At 44.9% G+C, this 20,559-nt stretch overlaps 1 protein-coding gene across 5 annotated transcripts in view; it reads left to right on the forward strand.

Moving 5' to 3' along the window:
• GRIP1 (glutamate receptor interacting protein 1) overlaps nt 1-20,559 on the forward strand; it is a 477,907-nt gene that overhangs the window by 421,087 nt on the left and 36,261 nt on the right. For all 5 annotated transcript variants that reach the window (XM_075552787.1, XM_075552788.1, XM_075552790.1 and 2 more), the window contains 3 exons: nt 207-351; nt 2,482-2,624; nt 2,715-2,912. In XM_075552787.1, the coding sequence (XP_075408902.1) occupies nt 207-351; nt 2,482-2,624; nt 2,715-2,912 (486 nt within the window). The remainder of the gene's footprint in view (nt 1-206; nt 352-2,481; nt 2,625-2,714; nt 2,913-20,559) is intronic.

Here is a 20,559-nt window from a genome sequence, read left to right on the forward strand (position 1 = left end):
TTCACTGGCCCTGCTGCTGACTTGCTCTGTGTATTAGAATGTGATGTCCCATTAAGGAAATGTTACTTCCCCCAATTATTGTTTTCTGAGACAATACTTTGATGATGCCCTTTTGAATTTCCTGTTTTATGTATGAATGTGTGTCTTATTGCTTTGCCTTTTTTTTCTCAAAGAAACCAATTATGACTCCTTGGCATTTATTGCAGATGAGCAAGAAAGTTCCGGAGCGATTATTTACACCGTGGAGCTTAAGCGCTATGGGGGGCCCCTGGGCATCACAATTTCAGGAACTGAAGAGCCCTTTGATCCTATAATCATTTCAAGCCTCACGAAAGGGGGATTAGCTGAAAGGTAAAATGTGAAGGAACTGTTACAGTTACCTGTGTCTGAGCCCATCTCCCTGCCTTGCGGCCCTGGGAAAGGATGCTGTCCTCCTGCCTGGTTGTCGGTTGGCATTTTCAAATCTGTACAAAAGATTGATTTGAGAACCCAAGAACTCTCAGACAGGCAGAGGTTTGACCTGACTTCAAGGGCACACCTTCAGGCAGTAAAAAGATGTCACAAGCTGAGAATTGGTAGTACTCTCCAGGGATGTATAAACTGACCACCGCAACTGGTGATTTATGTGGTGTCCATTTGGAGGGGGGGAAACTAAAGTTCAGGGAGGTTAGATGGCTTGTCTGGTTCGATTCAGCAAACATTTACTGAGCCTCTGTTCCCTGACAGGTACTGTGCTTGGCCACTGTGTTTTCAGGAATGAGGATGACATAAGCTTTGTCTTCAGAGGGGTCAGGGAACAAAGTGATAATGACCCATGTGAATGGAGTGTTGTCATGTGGACCGTTCCTTTGTCCCTCGGGCCACGATGAACCACCCTCCACCATTGCATTTTGCTGGGTGGTGTTGTGATTCAAACTCCAAACTCCATAACCAGACCTGTCCTTCAACAACCTCACTCAGGAGCGCATAACACATCCTTCACGTGGACGTGGGACAAAAAAGATTGCAAACAGACACTAGAATCATGGGATTGTAGAATGGCGGGGGGGGGGGGGGGGAGGTAGAAAACAGCATCTACATCTGCCAGATCAAAAGCGCAGGGCCATTCAAAGGGCTACCCTTTGGCGTTTTAATATCTACTCTGAGCAGAGGGACCTATGATGGGGAGTTCTTCAGGCATCAACCTCAATTCCAGCAGTAGCCTAGATATCTTTATTAGACCACAAGGAAAAGATGCCTATTGATCGGACTCCACAACCTACACAATTAAAGTAGCTTCATAAAACTGAGATTCTCTAGAAAGGAGTGAAAGATCGTCTCTCTTCGTCTTCCCCAGAAAACATCAGAGTTTGAGAGAGGACGCATTGGGGGGCTTGTTAAGCAGCAACTCAAACTGTGTGCCTCTGTGTCCCTGCTGATGTCCCGGCGGCTGCTGCCTAGCACAGCTGCCCCTGAAGCAATCTGTGGTCAGCACATGGCATCAGGAGCAGGGTCTGAGCTCACTCCTCTGCCCGCTGGACCAACTCTCGGTCACTGGGACTCAGTCACTGCAGCCTTCAAGCCAACTCTAACTAGCTGGAGTTTTCCTGACGCAAGCTTTTCTGTAATGATTCTGCTCCAAAGATAAATGTGGTGAACATCTGAACACAGGGGAGAAAAACTCTCTGCCACCAAGTCAGTTCCGACTCTTGGCACCCCTATAGGACAGAGGGGGACTCCGCCCATTGGGTCCCCAAGACGGTCACTTTACAGGAACAAAAAACCGCCTATTCTGCCCAAGAACAGCTAGTGCATTTGAATTACTGACCTTCAAGTTAGCACCAGGGCTCAGAACTATCTAGTCCAGCCTTCAAGTTCAGACTGGGCATGAGAGGTGGGGTGGAAAGCAAAGAAATGGCCAGCCCATCGATAAATTATTTTCTTTTTGCATATTCCAAGCCTTGCGCCAGGCCCATTTTTCTATTTAATCTTCCTGGCCACCATATGAGATGATTAACCGCATTGATGGGAAGCTGGCACTCAGAGGTTGAACAAAGCTGGATTCGAGGTGCCCAGGCCACACAGCTGAAGGGTGGCAGAGGTGGAGCCACACGTGGCACTAAGTGACTCCTGATTCCAGCCTCTGTCCAGTTCTTGGATTCATCTGCCCCCATCTGAAGGTTTAAATCTGTCAGAAGACCCCCTACCCCCCAGGCTTAGGGTGCTATCCATGGCTCCTGTCCTTTGCTTCTTGGAGGGGCTTGTCGGGCGACTCCACTCTTTTGGAGTTTAAAAAGCACACAAGTCCATTTTAGATCTAATTAAAACGGTGTTTCTCATTTTATTTGAAACGCAACGGTAACCCAGGGCAGATGCAGTGGTGACACTGCTCGGAAGGGGGCCCTCGCGGCGTGTTTAGGCTTGCGACTGTGTAGAGCGTGCCAGGGGCTTCCTGTTCGGGGCGTGCAGGCGCCGTGGTGATGCTTCCCGTCCTGCTTGCAGAACTGGCGCGATCCACATAGGAGACCGAATCCTCGCCATTAACAGCAGCAGCTTGAAAGGGAAGCCTCTGAGTGAAGCGATCCACTTGTTACAGATGGCGGGGGAGACCGTCACCTTGAAAATCAAGAAACAGACAGATCAAGGTGAGCGGGGTGTGCCTTGGGGAGGGACAGGGCTTCGTAGCTTTGCTGGCAGACTGGCTCCGACTCTGAACCCCTGTCCTGCCTTTAAAGCCCAGTCAGCATCGAGCCCCAAGAAGTTCCCCATCGCCAGCCATCTGAGTGACCTGGGGGATGCGGAGGACGACTCCTGCTCCGCTCAGAGACCCGGCAAACTCTCCGACACGTACTCGTCCTCCGCAGTGCCCAGTGTGGACAGTGCCGTCGACTCCTGGGACGGCTCGGGACTCGACGCCGGCTACGGGAGCCAAGGTACGCCCCCGCCTCGGGAGTGGGAGACGGAGGATTTGCCCTGGATGTTTCTCCGAGGGCCACCCTCTGCTCCGAGGAGGCGGCCACCTCTACTTATTTAATTTGTCGACAGCAGTGCACCCCATTAAATGTACCCAATTCTCTTACTCGGCCGGCTTTGTTTCCTTCTTAACGTGGAAGTAGGAGCCTTAGGGCAGTGGTTCTCAACCAGTGGGTCGCGACCCCCTCAGGGGTCGCCTAATACCATCAGAAAACACATAAATATTTCACAGTCTGTAATTACAGATTGTTTTGTGATGAGTCGCTATGCTTTATGTTCAATTTGTAACAATGAAAATGTATCCTGCATATCAGAAATTTACATGACGATTCATAACAGTAGCAACATGACAGTTATGAAGTAGGAATGAAGATAATGTTATGGTTGGGGGGGGTCACCACAACATGAGGAACTGTATGAAAGGGCCACAGCTTTAGGAAGGTAGAGAACCACTGCCTCTGAGCATAGTGGATAACACGCTTGGCTTCTAACCTCAAGGTTTGCACTTGAAAATGGACAGCTGCTCTTTGGGGGGGGGGGCACTTTTTATTCCTGTAAGAGTTACAGGCTCAGAAGCCCAGAGGCAGCTCTATCCTGTCCTGTAGGGTCACTTATGAGTCAGAATAGGCTCGAAGGCAGTGAATTTTGTTTTGGGAATGTTGATGGCGTGACATTTAGCAAACATAAACAGGCCCCCGTAAGAACCACTGGTGACCAAAGTTTCAGTCCGTAGCTTTCCTTCAACCCTAGGATCATATGAGGCCAACCATACCGTCTAGTGCTTCCCTGAAGGGCCCCCATTGTTTTCTCTTCTGAAGAACCCTGGTAGTGTAGTAGTTGTACATTGGGCTGCTAGCTGCAAGGTCAACAGTATGAATCCACCAGCTGCTCCTCAGGAGAAAGGCAGGGTTTTCTCTGCCCATAAAGAGTTACAGTCTGGAAAATGCACAGGGCCGTTCAGCCCAGTCCTACAGGGTCGCCCTGAGTCGGCATCAGCTGGATGGTTGTGAGTTTGGCTTTTGAGTCTTGAACGAAGACAGATTGAGGAGTGCTGAAGACAGGCTTTCATGAAAGATCGGCTGATGATTTGTGACCTGATGTCGTGCTGCCCCTTCCTGATTTTAAATGGAAACGTGTAGGGTTTTCCCAGGTCATTCATCATCGTCAAAGAGTTGTAATCATATTAGGGTAGGGAGTCAATTGTTCTTCCCAGACACCATCTTCATATGAAGAGTATAAAGCCGACCTCCCTTAAAGCTCTCCCTTCCTTCCCAGGATGTAAACTTGTGACCATGCCCAGCTGTGTGAGCTTGAGAAATGCCGCCAGGTTGTATACTTTCAAATGTTAAAGCAGCAAATCTTGGGTATTTTGACCACCATTAAAAGATACAGTGTTGACAGAACCCAATGCAAACACCAAAACTTTGAAAATACAAACTTTCTTTCCCAAATTTTTCATAATTTCTTTGTACTTCTCCTCCTCTGAGTTTGACTCCATAATGCCTGTACGCGTATAGGAGGGGGACCCCCAAAATGGAATTCCCCTCCCCAAAAGCTATGTATTTAAATTATTTTACAACACAACCTTGTCACCTTCAAATGACTCTCCATTACACTTAATACATTTGTCAAATCTGCAATTCCATTCATGGAAACGTTTTTCAAACTCATGTTTGGATGAATGACAGCACCTCCCGCGTTTTTTTTCTTCATCACCTCTACATATTCAAATTGCTGTCCTTTCATGTTCCTCTTCATTCTGGGAAACAAAGAGAAGCCAAACAGTGAGGTCAGGTGAGTAATGTGTGTGGAACAAGAGAGGCATGCTGTTTTTTGCCAAACACTGGCACACTGAGATGGCTGCATGAGCAGGTACATTGTTGTGGTGGTAAAACCAGTCCCCCATCAGCCACAAATCAGAGGGGTTTTTTTTTAATCACACACTGTTAAACAATTTTTCAGAACCCCTAAATAGAAAGTTTGATTCCAGTTTGACCTAGTGGAACAAACTCCAAATGCACTACGAGTGAACATGTTCATCCATTTGGGAAGTTGATGGACATCCAGAGCAAAGTTTTTCATCAATCAACATTTCACCTTTTTTTCAAAATGAGAAAACCACTCATACACTTGAGTTTTTCCATAGTGCTGTCCTTGTAAGCTGTGTTCAACATCACAACAGTTTCTATGAATTTTTCCTGAGTGGGAAACAAAATTTCACAGCTCCATGCTGTTCTCTTAAATCAGCCATCACAAAAAATTAGGTTCAAATGAAACTACTTTTGTGAAAAATTCACTGTGACCAATGAGAACCCTCCCAGGTGATGCCACTGGGTGCACTAACTCAGAGGGAGTTGCTCAATGCTCACCTTGCAGGAAAAATGCGTACTACTCCAAAAGCTCCGCTCCGAGCAATGCACTTCCGGCTTTGGGGTGGGGGTGTACCCTGGGGATACTCCCTCATGATTCCAACTCCCCAGAAACCTTTTGTGCTGAGTTTTGTCGAATCATATTCCCACTCCCTAGAAACGTTTTGCTTCAGAATAAAATACAGAAGTAAACCATGTGGAACATGCATGTTTAGGCATGAGGCTTGCTTGGAAATCAGCTCACTGTGCTTTAGACTTGTCAGTTAGCTCCCTCCTGTTCTGGCTTCCATCTCTTGGTCTGCCTTTGTCTTTCACACTCTGCTAAGTCTTTGGAAGAGTGCAGGAAACCTGAAAGGCCTCAATCAAGGTGGGACTTGCTAGATGTTATACTGGGTCTGGTAGAGAAAATGTTTTCCATCTAAAATGATTTGTCTCCGTAAGTTATCTGGAATTTAATTTTTCTACGTCATAAATACCTTGTGATAACGTGACGATGCCCGCAAATATCTCACCCTCTCTTTGTCTGGAAGTTGATGGTCCACCAGAGGACATTCAGGATAAAGGGTACAGCAAATCAAAGCCTATCAGAATGCCTAGCCTCTCGGAAGTTATGGAAATCCTGTCTCTTTATCAAATGAATCGATTGTTGTTTGAAATGTGGAGGCTTGTGTGATACAGAGTTTTTGCTTTTGTTGCTGGTTTAACTCTTTCCTGTGCTTGGGTGAGGTTTACAGAGAGGATCTGTTTCCCTGGCAACAGTTCATTCACATTTTGTTTCCTGTCACTGATTGCAGCCCCCACAATATAACTGCACGTATCACAGTGATTCTCAACCTTCCTCACGTCGTGACCCTTTAACACAGTTTCTCATGTGGTGGTGACACCCAACCATAACATTATTTTCGTTGCTACTTCATCACTGTAATTTTGCTACTGTGATGAACCGGGCGACCCCTGTGAAAGGGGTCCGGCCCACAGGCTGAGACCCGCTGACTTATGCCATTTCCTCTCTTTGTTTCCTGTTTCCATTCCTCTCCCTTTCCTCAACCCTTTGAACTCTGTCCTTGGGTCAAAGCTGCCCTTTTAATCTCAAAGGTTGATTATCCTCAGGTGTGTACGCCTCCCTGGTGTTATCCTTTCCCTTATAGACCTCTCTCTTGCTTGGCTGAAAGTTGAGCCATGGGAGTGAGTTCTTTCCAGAGCTGAGGGGTGACGAAGGGCCGGAGTTCCATCAGTCTCTATACAAGTGGACCAGGCTTTGCTGGGGGGGGGGGGAAGGGGGGACGTTTGTTTGTTTTTTAATGATATTTGAATTTTGTTCTACTTTTCTCTCGCCCTCTCTTCAAGATATTCTAATGTGATCGCCTTGAGGGAAGCTGGTAGTCGTAGCTGGGCACCACCAGTTCTAGTGTCAGAGCTGTGGAAACTGATGCTCATGGGAACCAGTACTCAGTTGGACTAATTACATAGAGTATCTGGTGCCATTGTTTATTTTTGCTTTGCTTTGTGTTGATTTTTTTGTGATGTGTAAGACCTTAGCTACTCAGTGCCTTCACACCAAAAAATCTGGGCCACAATGAGTATATTACATATAGGAACTTTCCCCTCATTGGTAAAATAATAAAGACCCTTTTCTTTTTATGGAGCATTTTTGAAATTTTTGGCACTTACAAATGAGAAATCTTTAAGAGGTTGGAGAGAAGTCAGTAGAGATAATAGGACACACGATGTGAATAGAAGAGAAGTAATCATATTTATTTGTAAAACATTTCAGAGTTTACCCAGAACTTTCATGAAGGGAATCTCAAATGATCTCATAACCAATATGCAAATCAAAGGGCCAGTGTTAATCACAGAATCTTGACAATGGGAGGGGCTTTAATAGCCACTCAGGCTGATGTCCAGTGTGGCAGTTGTTGCCCTTCCCAGCCTCACTGCAAACCGTCCGGCTGCGTGGACTTGAGGGCCTGCAGCGACAAGCTCTCCCAGCTGCTGAGGCAGCTCCCCTGTCTCTGTGTAGTGCTGGTAGCTAGAAGCACTCACTTGTATTGAACTGAAATCTGTTGGCCTGTAACTTCTTCCTATTAGTCCTATTTCTACCCTCAAGGTCACTCAGAACTCACCTACTGCTTCTTCCACTTGACAACCCTTCAGATCCCTGAAGACAGCTATCATGTCTCTTTGGAGTCTTTTCTCCTCCAAGCAAAATAGCCCCAGTTTCTTTCACTGTCACTCACAATAGTGTACTTTTGAATATTTTTAACTTCCTGGTGCCTCTCCTGTGAAATGTTCGAGTTTAAACATACCTATTAAAATACAGTGCCCAAGACAAAAGGTATACAATAGGCTGACAGCCAAGAGCAAAGCAGGCCTCCCGTCTTCCCCACTGAAGATAGTAGAGCCCATCCATGGAGACCACCTTCAGGAGAACTGGGGTCATCATATCCTGTCACTCAACTTGACCTTACTGTTTACCAAGATCTCATGAACTTTTTTTTTTTCTTCTTTTAACTTGTGATACTGTGTTAAACCAGCTCTCTGTCTCTATTTGGGAAGTTGACTCTTTTAGAACAAGGCATAGGACATGCATTTTTATTTCCTAGAAACTGCCATTTTGTTAGATGTAGCTTGTCTTTCTTGTCTAGCTTCCCAGCATCTCAGGGATCTCTGTGATACCCAAGAAGACTTTGTCCATCTGCTCTGTTCTGTTTCAATCTCAAATAGTTGTCACTTGCCCCATTACCAACGGGATGCTGCCAGCCTTCACAATGCACAGCTCTCTTCCTGGATGGGGAGTAGACCTCTTTGCTGTGACATTCCTTCTCAGCTTCTTTGCCAACATATCTAATGGCCCCCATCCTTCAGTCAGCAAATCTGGGATGTCTGGCACAATGTAAGGCCAGTCCATGAAGAGTATTCTTGGGCTGACAAAAGAGAGCCACAATGCTCCATCTCTGTTCTCATGTAAGATATTACTTAGCAAGTAAACAAACAACTAAGTACAAATGGAGCAAGAAAAGATAGTGAACAAAAAATGATGGGGGACCCTTAGTGGGAATGATACTCTACTATGTACCTCTTAGAAGTCAGATTGTCTTCCTCTCGGCCTCCGGGTTGGCCTTACCAATCCTCTTTCCCTGAACTCCCATACCCGTGTCCTCAAGCCTTATCAGAATCATATGCTTTTGACTCTTTGTGTGTTATCTATTGTTTTCTTCTAACTCTGAGCAGGGAGTCCTGGCGGTGATCGTGGGTTATATGTTGGACTGCTAACTGCAAGGCCAGTAATCCTAAATGACCTGCCACTCCATAGGAAGCTTTGTACTGCCACGAAGAGGGACGGTCTCAGAAACCATAGGGCAGTTATACATGGTCCTGCAGGGTCACTAGAGGTCAGAATCCACTCAATGGCAGGGAGTTGAGGGAAGCTCTGAGAAATCTCTGTGATGTCCTGACTTGGATTTTGAAAAAGTCAGTACAAGAGGAAGCAGAGAAATCGGTGGTCCTTGGGCTCCGCCGAGCTCACAGACTGTGAAGCTCAGGTGGTCTCTGTAAGTCTAGACTCTCCATTCAGGGAGATGTGTCTGTCTTGCTGCATCTCCTCTTGCTGTGGGACTACGAGCCTCGGTGGACAGTCCTTCCTTCTCAGAAGGAAGATGCCCTGGCCAGGAGCCTGAACCCTAAAACGCAAACCAAACCCACTGCCCTAGAGTTGGTTCCATCTCACAGGTTATCATAATTTATATTTTACATCGACTGTTCTTTCATCCCTCCGTATCCATCAGCTACATCAGTGTAAATGGTGATACCACTTCCTGGTGGGGAGGGGAAGGGGCAGCACAAAATAGCCTTGAGGCGCTGCAAAAGCAGATACCTCCCTGTAATTTATCCTAGGTTATGGGTGATAGTACAAAAGGTTTTCCTGGCCAGGGGCGGGGCACTGTTACTTTTTGGGGTTTTTTTTCTGAAAAGGGCGCAATAGGCCAAATCTGGGAAGCTGTGGGCTATACGCCAGTAGTAAGTTTCAGAGCTAAAGGCAAGCCAGGTGTACTTCTTGTTCATTCTGTAAGTTCCTTATGAATTGTCCAGGAAACTCTCCTCTGTCATCCTTCAGGGTCTCAATTAGCTCTTCCATGCCACTGGTTCCCTGATTAGCAAGACAGGAGCAGAGGATGTTCTGCCTTAGGCACTGCCTTTGAAGCACTGCTGCTGAGCAGCAACAGAGAGCACTCTTGTTCACATGCTATTACCCAGAATGTTTCTGTGGCCACCTCTCACACCAAGTGAGCAAAGTGTAATGTCAATCTTCTGCCTGGGAGAGGAAAGAACCAGAAATAGTTGAGAACTGCATTAATGACTACACATAGTGCAATGATTCACTTAAAACAAAACACATATTGCCCTCTCCTTGAAGTCTTTTCAGTAGGGAACAGTGTTGGCAAAGATGTAGGATATTTTATATTTATATATTCTATTTAAGAGCTTTGATCCAAAATAGGTAATGTGTGAAGTTAATGATATGATTTTCTCTCTTCATCTCTTAACATAGTTATGTTAATGTTGATGCATTTCCTAATATTAAGCCAGTTAACCACTGCTAAACCAAGTCACACTTGGTCATAATGTATTACTCTTTTTATTGTGTGGCTAGGTTTCACGTGCTAATATTTTTCCAGGATTTGTTTTGTTGATAGTCCTACGTAAGAGTGATCTGTACATTCTGTCTGTGTGAGTGCATGCGTGTGCACGGCACATGTCCCTGGAGTTTGTATCAATGTATTACGGTGTCCTAAAAACAATTCAGAGGCTCTCCCTGTCTTCTAATGCTCACAGCGTTGGAGCTGTTTCTTCTTTAACCTGTGACCCTGATTTGTGCCCTTCTTAGATGCTTCTCTTTGAGTTTTCTCTATTTCTTTTGTAGTAATTATTTCTGTAAATTTTTTCTTCTGTCCTTATTTTCTCCATTCTGTATTCTCTCAGAAAAACAATTCCATCTAGTTTCTCCAATATGTATTTGAATAGGATTTCGTAAGTAAGCTTTGGCTTGACTTCTTTTTATTTTCTAAGCTTCTGTAAATGTCCCCAGTGTTATTTTTCATTTGGAGTATTTGTGCCTCTTTTCTTTTTCCTCATGATTAATTAGTCAATGGTTTATTTAATTAGTATGTTTACTGTGTTAGTTTTTTGCCCCCAAAGAATTGATTTGTAGATTTATTCACTCGTTCCGCTATGCTATTGAGCCTTTTAAAAAGAAAGTTTTGCGTTAAATGTTCATTCATTTTTTTATTCAAATATTTATTTTATTGCTTTTCTATTTGAATTGGCAGAGTAATTCGTTTATTGCCATGCTTCCTTGTGGTTTTCATAAAGATCATGATGACTGATTAAGGACACCAGTATGTGCAGAGAATCCAAATTCTTTATTTTTTAATGTAAAATTAAATTATTTTATTGGGGCCTCTTACAGATATTACAACAATCCATAAATCAATTATATCAAGCAAACCTGTACACATGTCATCATTTTTGAAACATTATCTTTCTACTTGAACCCTTATTATCAGCTCCTCTTTTTTCCCCTTCCTCCCTACCTTCCCACCCTTGTGAATCCTTTATAAATTATATATATATATATACATAATTTTTCATATTTACCCCATCCAATGTATCCCTTCACCCATGTTTCTGTTGTTCATCCTCCAATTGGGGTGGGGGAGATTATCCCCTCCTGACCCTTCCCCTACCCTCATGGTATCACTACTCCCTTTATTATTCCTGAGGGGTTTATGTGTCCTACATTCTATGTGTCAAAAGCTCTTATCTGTACCAATGTACAGATGTCCCATCTAGCAGGATTTCTGAGGTAGAACTGGGGTCATGGTAGTGGGGGTGGGAAGCACTAAAGAACCAGTGGAATGTTGCGTGTTTCGTTGGTGCTAAACTGCACCCTGGCTGTCTCGTCCATTCTTTGTGTCCCGTCAGTGAGGCAGTTTCCGACTATCAACAGATGGGCTTTGGATCTCCACTCTGACCTCTCTCCTTCATAACATATGATTGTTTGTTTTTGATCTTCTGATACCTTATCCCATTGACACCTCATGATCACACAGGCTGATGTGCTTCTTCCACATGAACTTTGTTGCTTCCCTGCTAAAGGACCACTTGTTTAACTTTAAGCCTTTGAGGCCCCAGAAACTATAACTTTTAATAGCCAGGCACCATCTGCTTTCTTTACCACATTTGCTTATGCACCCATTTTTTTCTTCAGCAATTGTGTTGGGAAGGTGAGTATCACCCATGCCAGGTTATTTAAACAAAGTGTTCTTATGTTGAAGGAAGACTTAAGTAAAGGCCAAGAGGCCATCTGCTACCTTAATACTTTCACATATAAATATATGTACATAGTCCAATACCCCTATCCTTATATATTATTATATTTGCATATATACCTGCTTATGTTTATACCTCTAATAGCTTTTGTCTCCCAGTTCTTTCCTCTATTTCCTTTTACTTTCCTCCTACCCCACTATCATGCTCACCCTTCATTCAACTCTCAGTAATTCCTCTCAGATACATTACAATTGATCAAACACCACCAGGCATTCTATCACCTCCTTGCCATCGATTTTAGATCTATTTTTGTTCCCTTGTCCCTGAGTTTGTTGGCCTCCCACTCCCTTTCCCCTATCTCCTCCTCCCCCACCCAACCTGGAACCATTGGTCCCATTGCTTTCTCCTTGGGATTGTTTATCCTGCCTATTTTATATAGATATTTTATATGGATATATTAAAAAACAAGTTAAAGAATTTTTAAGTAAAAAATTAAGAAGAAAAAACTATTTGGGGGATTCCTTATGGACTTCATGACTTTGTTCCCCTTGCTGTTCTGTTGTGCTCCCTTCATAGTTTACCCCGCTATGGGGGTGGGGGCATGGGGTTAGACTAAACACAGTTCCCACACAGTGTCTCCAGTGTTGTCCCCCATAGCGCTGTGGGCTGGTGAGGGGATGTCATATCTGATGTTGGGGTCAACCTTATGTTCCTCTCTGTGCTCTGAGCAGGGATGTCGTCCTCGAGGCTTGGTGGACCAGGATGAGGTTCTCTCTCTCTCTCTCTCTCTCTCTCTCTCTCTCTCTCCCTCTCACTCTCCCTCCCTCCCTCTCTCTTAGTTTGCTCAGTGTGGTCAAGAGAGACCTTCCAAGCTCCCCAGCCTGTATATTGAGTGCTTTCCTCTGTAGTACAGTCTTCTAGGGAGGGGTGGTCAATATAGCTTGGATTGTGGCCGGCCATACAGTGCTCTCTATTAATGTGCTGCTCTATGCCAGTGTGTTGTCTTAAAAACTTGATGCACCAGAATGAGATCTGGTCTCTCTCTCTCTTCCTTTCCTATAGAGACACAAATAACACCCTCCTATGGGTAGATTAGTGTCCTGTTCCCCCACTACCATCATCTTTCCCCCCATCCTTTTTAGTTGGCTGCCATATGCATCCCCGGGTTGGGTGTAACCCCTGCCAGAGTGCCTAGACCTCAACTCAGAAATTGTGCATCAAGTGATATTTCCTCTATGCCCACTATGGTTTTTGAGCTTACCTCAGTGGACTCATGTTGTACTTGTCCCTTTGTGCTTGACTGACTTTGCTTAGCTTAATTTCCTCCAACTCTTCCAATGAAATGATATGCTTCATGTGTTCATCACTGCTTGTTAGGGATGTGTAGTACTCCATTGTGTGTATATACCAGAGCTTTTTGATCCTTTCTGCATTTGATGGAAATGTAGGTTGTTTCCAATTCTTTGCAATTGTGGCTTGGGCCGTGATGAACATTGGAGCACAGATGTCTGGTTGTGGTCTGTTTCTTACTTCTTCTGGTTATATGCCCAGTAGGGGGATTGCTGGGTCATATGGTGGCTTGATTTCCATTTGCCTTAGGCATCTCCAAATCGATTTCCAGAGTGGCTGCATAGACCTACAGGATCACCAGCAGTGGATGAGTTCCTATCATACCACACCCACTCTAACATTTGTTGCTTTCTGGTATGTTTAATTGGGTCATCTTTGAGGGTGTCAGGTGGTACCTCATAGCCATTTCATTTTCATTTCCCTTTTGGCTAATGATCAGAAGCATTTTCTAATATGTTGATTGGTCATTCAGGCTTCTGCTCTCTGAAACTTCTATTCAGGTCTTTTGCTCACCTCCTCAAAGGGCTATTTGCTTTTTTCTTATTGTAGGCTAGCAGAATATTGTAGGTCTTAGAGAATCCAAGTCCCTTTGTTTTTGTTTTACTGTACTTTAAGGATGCAGCATGCTGTTGTATTCTCATTGCACTGAGCAAGAGATGCAACACTGTTCTCCCAGCATTGGAGCTTTATTTTTCTCTTCTATTTCTTTCCTGATCTTTACAAGTTCATATTTCATCTTTTTTATTATCCTGCCTTGACTGATTTGTCATCAGTTTTCAGATTTCTTCTTTTAACTTATTTTACTGAGTTGATGGTGTGTGTGTGTGTGTGTGTGTGTGTGTGTGTGTGTTATGCTTGTGATGATCTATTTGGTCATACTTATCATGCCCAATTCCAGCCTCTTTCTCATGGTTATCTTTTATCTGATATTGCTTTGTTCTTCCGCCCCCTGTCTGCTCTTCTTGGCAGTTCTTAATGGGCAACTAACACCAGTCTCTTTTCATTCTCATATGTGGTTGAGATGATGTTTTCCTGAATCAAGGTGTTCTAGAGGTGTTCAGAAAGAATAACCCATATTATATTCCAGGCTAACAAAACTACTCCTGGTTCACATGTATGAGTGAGTGAGAGTTCTTGGCCATCACTTCTTCGCAGCCAAGAGATGGGCCGGGTACTCCAAAGGCACAATCCTTCCCTGCTCCCCTGCCTCTACATGGCTCTCTGCACAGTTGGTGGCCTGTCTGCATGCATCAGCACTTAGCCTACCTCCCCAACTGTACCCGGCTGCCAAGCTGGCTCTAGAGCAGCAGTTCTCAACCTGTGGGTCGCAACCCCTTTGAGGTTCAAACAACCCTTTCACAGGGGTCGCCTATAAATAACTGTAGCAAAATTAACAGTGATGAAGTAGCAATGAAAATAATTTTATGGTTGGGGTCACCACAACCTGAGGAGCTGTATTGAAGGGTCGCGACATTAGGAAGGCCGAGATCCACTGACCTAGAGCACTGCGTACCACAGCCCATGCAGTCTGTGCTGGTCTTCGAACCTCACGCTGGCAGGTCTGCCTCCCCTCATGTCTCTGATTGGGAGGAGGGTCGGCTCTGAGATCTGTCTTGTCTTTCACTGCATTTGATAACTTGTCTTCGATATCATGGTTTGAGATTACAGAAATATTCAACTTTTTTGAAGATGGGGCTTCAAGAGCCGATCGTTTGTCGTCCCTTTTGTTTTGAGGCTATTTCTGAAGGAAGGTGGGCGCTCGCTGCTGTGGGGCCATTTAACCACAATCTCATGGACGCACTTGGGATATTTATTGGCAAGAGCAATTATAAATAATTGCACAAATGTATGATTTGATGTTCTCATTTAACAAAATTGGATCTTTAGGAAACAAATTTGGCAGAGAATGGTTTGGCTCACTTTCCTATGCTAAAATTCGCTTCCAAAAAATGAAAGTAGTGAATTACAGTCCCCAAATTGGAGAATGGAAGATTGAATTCCAAAATAATTCTGAGTTCCTACTTTATGAGTCTGAGCCGACATTGTTTAGTTCACTGTTCTAAATTAACACTGAACGTGATGAAGAGTAACAAGTGGGAGGTATTAGTGGGTAATATACTGAGACCCAGAGATTGCACTCTTGGTGGCTCAGAACTTGGTAAGTATCTAAGGAGGATTTACCCTAAATACAAAAACCATCATGCCCAGATCCCATCCACTTTCAGAACCACCTCCCGCTGTCAAGAGCCTTGTCTGTTATGCAAATGAGTAAAAGTATGCATGACTCTCAGTGAAAGGAATCAAGACCCAAGTTAGCACCTCACACGGTGATACAATGGAAGACCAGGGAGTGAAACCCAAATATCAAAACAGAGCAGAAAGAAAAGAAATACTGACACACGGGCTTCTAGTTCTAAATCTTAAAAGCAATTGATTAGGAATTTGAGCTTTCAGAACAATCTTTATTTTCCTATTTCTTTTATGAATTTTGAATTAAATCTAAAAGTTGGACAGTACAAACCTACCAGCCGCTCTGTGGGAGGAAGACAAAGCTTTCTGCCCCGTCGCGATGTACAGCCTGGGAAGCCCACGGGCTCAGTGCTACCGATAGGTGAGTGACTCACTGTGAGTCAGGGTCAACTCAAATCAAGTTTGAGCCTTGGTCTAAAGAGATAGTGCTCAGGGTCTACTACCTTCTTCTCTACTGTGGCCCCGAGCTGGCCTCCCACCAACACCCCATTTTCCTCAAGTATTCTATATTTATAATGATGGTTTAAATACCCATCTGGATCAGATGGAAATTGAATACATCCACATGTGTGTTCTGTCTTTTTTAATCCAAATGATGGTGTTTGTACAAGACGGGTTATTGTTCTCCCCCCCTCACCCCACCCCGTCTTAAAAATCCTGAAGGAGGAGACTAGGGTCCCATAGTGTCCTCAGGAGCCAAGCATCTTCCTGCTTTCTGCTAGCTTGGCCTTCCTGTGCCTCTCCATCGTCACTGCCATTCTCACAGCCTTCAGCAGGCCAGAATCGCGCTAACCACATCCTCAGCCATCGCCTTGTGGAGGGTAGCCTTTTACATTGCTGTCACTCATCTTTCTAAAATCCAGATCTTCTCATGCAATGCTCTTACAAAAAAAAAAAAAAACCAACCTCTCTGGATAATCACTAGTGTTTTTGGATCCAACTGAAAACTGCCCCTGTGAGTTTCCGAGATTGTGACTATTTACAGGAGTAAAATCTTGTCTTTCTCCTGAGGAGTGGCAGGTGGTTACAAACTGCTGACCTTGAGGACCACAGCCCACCACATAGCCACTATGCCATGAGGGCTCCTCTTGCTGACATTCCAGTGGCTCGAATAGTGAAGTTGGTATTTCAGAGATGGGCTGTTTCTATAGGGCCATCAGGGACCGTTCTCCTAACTCTCTCTCTAAGCACTTGACCTTCATCCATGGGGTCATCTTATGGTGCAAGGTAATTACCAGGGCTCCAGCTATTTCATTTACATTCCGGGTAGCAAGAAAGGAGGTTGAAAGAACCTTCCCAAAAGACCCATTTACAATTCATTGGCCTGAACTTATCTCATGGATATCAGAGGCTAAACCTTGCAGTCTGGAGTCCTGAAGAGTGGGGAGGGCAGAGCGGGGAATAATGTTCTGATCAGCCAACTGCATGGCGCTTGCCTGTCTTCTCAGTGGCTGTGAATGACCAAAGAAAGCCAGGGCACAGTGAGGTAAGAACAGTGAGGCGGAAGCATGCTGTGAATACCATACCGCTGCCTCCTTTGGAGAGGAGCAGAAAGCCATTGGCAACGAGCAGAGGAGACTGGGCAGTGAGTCCAATAACTGCTCCTTTGCCAGGGCTTGCTTCTGCTGAACCTGGACATCTTTCCCAGCACTTCTACCGCCCAACGGCCAACCCCACCTCCAAAAAACAGCCTGATCTGTCACCTTCCCTTGGCCACCTTTCACAGCCCACCTTCTGACCCCTGACTGGTTTCTGTTCTTCAAAACCAAAATCACTGCCATCAAGTCAGTGCTGATGCACAGCGACCCCCTGTGGATTTCTGAGACTGTAGCTATTTATGGAAGTAAAAAGCCCAGCCTTCCTTCCCAGGAGCAGCTGGTGGGTTTGAACTGCTAACCATGCGATGTCAGCCCAACATATAACCACTACATGAGCAGGGCAACAGACTAAATGAAGAGCAGTAAGCCCACCACGCAGTGTGCACTTGTCTTAGGGACCTGTTTCTCCTCCTTTTCACCCACACATGCACTAACCTGTGCTGCTTTGGGCGGCAGAACCCGTATATTGTTTTGTACATTTCAGCCCTTCCTGTAACACCTGAGGAGCCCTGGGAGTGTAGTGGTTACGAGTTGGGCTGTAACCACAAGATTAGAAACCATCAGCCAACTCGACAGGAGAAATATGAAGTTTTTTACTCCCATAAAGAGGTACAGTCTCAGGAACTCACAGGGGCAGGATACCCTGTCCTATATGGTGACTCTGAGTTGGCATTGACTCGATGGCAGTGAGTCGCCCTGGTGGCTTAGTGGGTGACATGCACATTGGGCTGGTAACCACAGGATCAGCAATTAGAAAGCACTTGCTCTGCAGGTAGAAGGTGAGGCTTGCTACTCCCATAAAGATTTACAGTCTCAAAAGCCCACAAGGTCATTTCTACTTGGTCTGTAAGGTTGCTAATCGCCCAAACAGACTCAACAGCAGTGAGTGTCAAGTTATAACATTGGACACCTAAGAGGCCCTCAAATGATTGCAGAATAAAAAATGCTGAGACTTAGTGTCTTCATGTCTTCCCATGACCTATATGGGGAAACTGAGGTTGTGAAAGGTTGGATGGTTCAGTAAATTGTATAAAGAATAGACATTGGTGCTCAGTTAAAATAGACTATCTTCTAGGTACTTTCTTGAGGGTGTTTATAGATATGATTATCCTTAAGTCTTGTGCCAGTCCTGTGAGGCACATATCATGACCCCCATTTTACACTGAGGCACAGAAAGACGAGTTGCCCAATGCCAAAGAACTTGGGAAGTGGCAACCGGGGATTTGAAGTTAGGTCTTTCCTATTTCAGCACCCAATGTCAGCATCATTAGGACTAGATTGAAGCTGGCACTAGACCTCAATCTTCCAAGTCTCCCCCTGACTCAGAGAGATTTTAGCTTTATCCTCATTCATGCTCTGCTTTACTGAAACACAATTATCATTGGGTACCTCACAACCATCCAGGTAATTGTGACTCGCTACAGTGCTATATAGCATTTCCAAGATTGTAAAAGCTTTTTTTTTAATTGCACAATACTTTGCATTTTCTTTTATTTATTTTTAATCGTTTCATTAGGGGCCCATACAACTCTTATCACAATCCATACATACATCAATTGTATAATGCACACTTGTACATTCATTGCCCTCATCATTCTCAAAACATTTGCTCTCCACCTAAACCCTGGCATCAACTCCTCATTTTATCCCTCTCTTCCTGCTTCCCAGTCCCTCATGAACCCTTGATAATTTATAAATTATTATTTCATCATATCTTTCCCTGTCCGACATCCTTCACCCACTTTTCTGTTGTCCATCCCCCAGGAAGGAGGTCAATGTAGATCCCTGTAATCGGTTCCCCCTTTCCAATCCACCCTCCCTGTCCCTCCCAGTATTGCCACTCACACCACTGGTCCTGAAAGGATCATCCACCCTGGATTCCCTGTGTTTCCAGTTCCTATCTGTACCAGTGTACATCCTCTGGTCTAGCCAGATTTGTAAGGTAGAATTGGGATCAGGATATTGGGGGGGGCGGAGGAAGCATTTAGGAACTGGAAGAAAGTTGTATGTTTCATCGTAATGTCACACCCTGACTGGCTGGTCTCCCCCCACCCCCGAGACTCTTCTGTAAGGGGATTCCAGAGGCTTACAAATGGGCTTTGGGTCTCCACTCCGCACTCCCCCACTCATTCACTATCATAAGATTTTTTGTTCTGATGATGCCTGATAACCTGATCTCTTCGGCACCTCATGATCACACAGGCTGGTGTGCTTCTTCCATGTGGGCTTTGTTGCTTCTGAGCTAGACGGCCGCTTGTTTACCTTCAAGCCTTTAAGACCCCAGACACTATATCTTTTGATAGCTGGGGACCATCAGCTTTCTTCATCACATTTGCTTTTTCACCCAGTTTGTCTTCAGCAGTTGAGTTGGGAAGGTGAGCATCATAGAATGCCAATTTAATAGAAGAAAGTATTCTTGCATTGAGGGAGTACTTGAGCGGAGACCCAATGTCCTTCTGCTACCTTAATACTAAACCTATAAATATATGCACATAGAGCTATTTCGCCATCCTCATATATAAATATATTTGCATATGTACATGCTTTTATATAGACCTCTATAAATGTCCTTTGCCTCCCAACTCTTTCCTCTATTTCCTTGGACTTTCCTCCTGTCCCATTATCATGCTCAGTCCCCACCAGGGTTTCAGCAATTCCTCTTGGTTACATTACCCTTGATCATGCCCTACCAGGTCTCCCATACCCACCTCACCACCAATTTAGATCACTTATTCCCTTGTCCCTGGGTTTGTTAACACCACTACCTTCCCTCCCACCTCCCCCTCTCCCATGTCCCCCCAGAACTGTCAGTCCCATTGTTTTCTCCTCCAGATTGTTCATCCAGCCTATCTTATTTAGACAGACCTACAGAGATAATAACATGCACAAAAACAAGACAGAGTAATTAATATTATACAATAATAAACCAATGACAGAAAACAAAACAAGCCACAACAAGAAAGGAAAAGCTTGTAATTAGTTTAAGGACTGTTTGTTGGCCTTTATGAGTATTTTCCAGTCCAGTCTATTGGAGCATCACGCCCTGTCCCCAAAGTCCACCTTCAGCATTCCCTGGGGACCTCACCGCTTATTTTCCTTGCTGTTCTGTTGCACCCCCTTAGTGATTTGCCTCGGTGTAGTGGGATCAGATCAGGCGAAATTTCGATACTGTGTCTCTGGTGTTGTTCCCTGTAGGGGTATGGGTCAGTGAGGGACGTCGTGTCTCATAGTGGGGCCAGCCATGTGGTCCTCTCTGTGGACTGGCTGCTCTAATCAGGAACATCGTCCTCACGGCCTGGTGGGCCAGGAGGTGCTCTACTCTCTCCTCCTCCCCCTTCATCTGCTCCCATGTGCTCCAATGAGATATGTCCTTCTCCTGGAGCTGCAGATTCAATGCCGTCCTTTGAATTAATTCTTCTGGGGGGAGGAGCAGGTGTCCACTTAGTATTTGGGATTGAGGCCAACCCCCCAGACCTCTCCACTGGTTCCCTACTCCATGCCAGCATGTTGCATTCACATCTTGGAGTACTGAGTTGAAGTCTGGTCCCTCTTTCCCTGTATAGATATAAACAATACCCTCCCCTTGGGTGGGTCAGTGCCCTGTGCCCCCCACTACCCATTTCTTTTTTATTAGTATTTTTTCCTTTCCCTACCTCCTTTTTAGTTATCTACCATATGTATCCTTGTATTTGGTCTGGTCCCTGCCATAT

Source organism: Tenrec ecaudatus, chromosome 6 (genome assembly GCF_050624435.1).
Source record: "Tenrec ecaudatus isolate mTenEca1 chromosome 6, mTenEca1.hap1, whole genome shotgun sequence".
Lineage (NCBI taxonomy): Eukaryota > Metazoa > Chordata > Mammalia > Afrosoricida > Tenrecidae > Tenrec > Tenrec ecaudatus.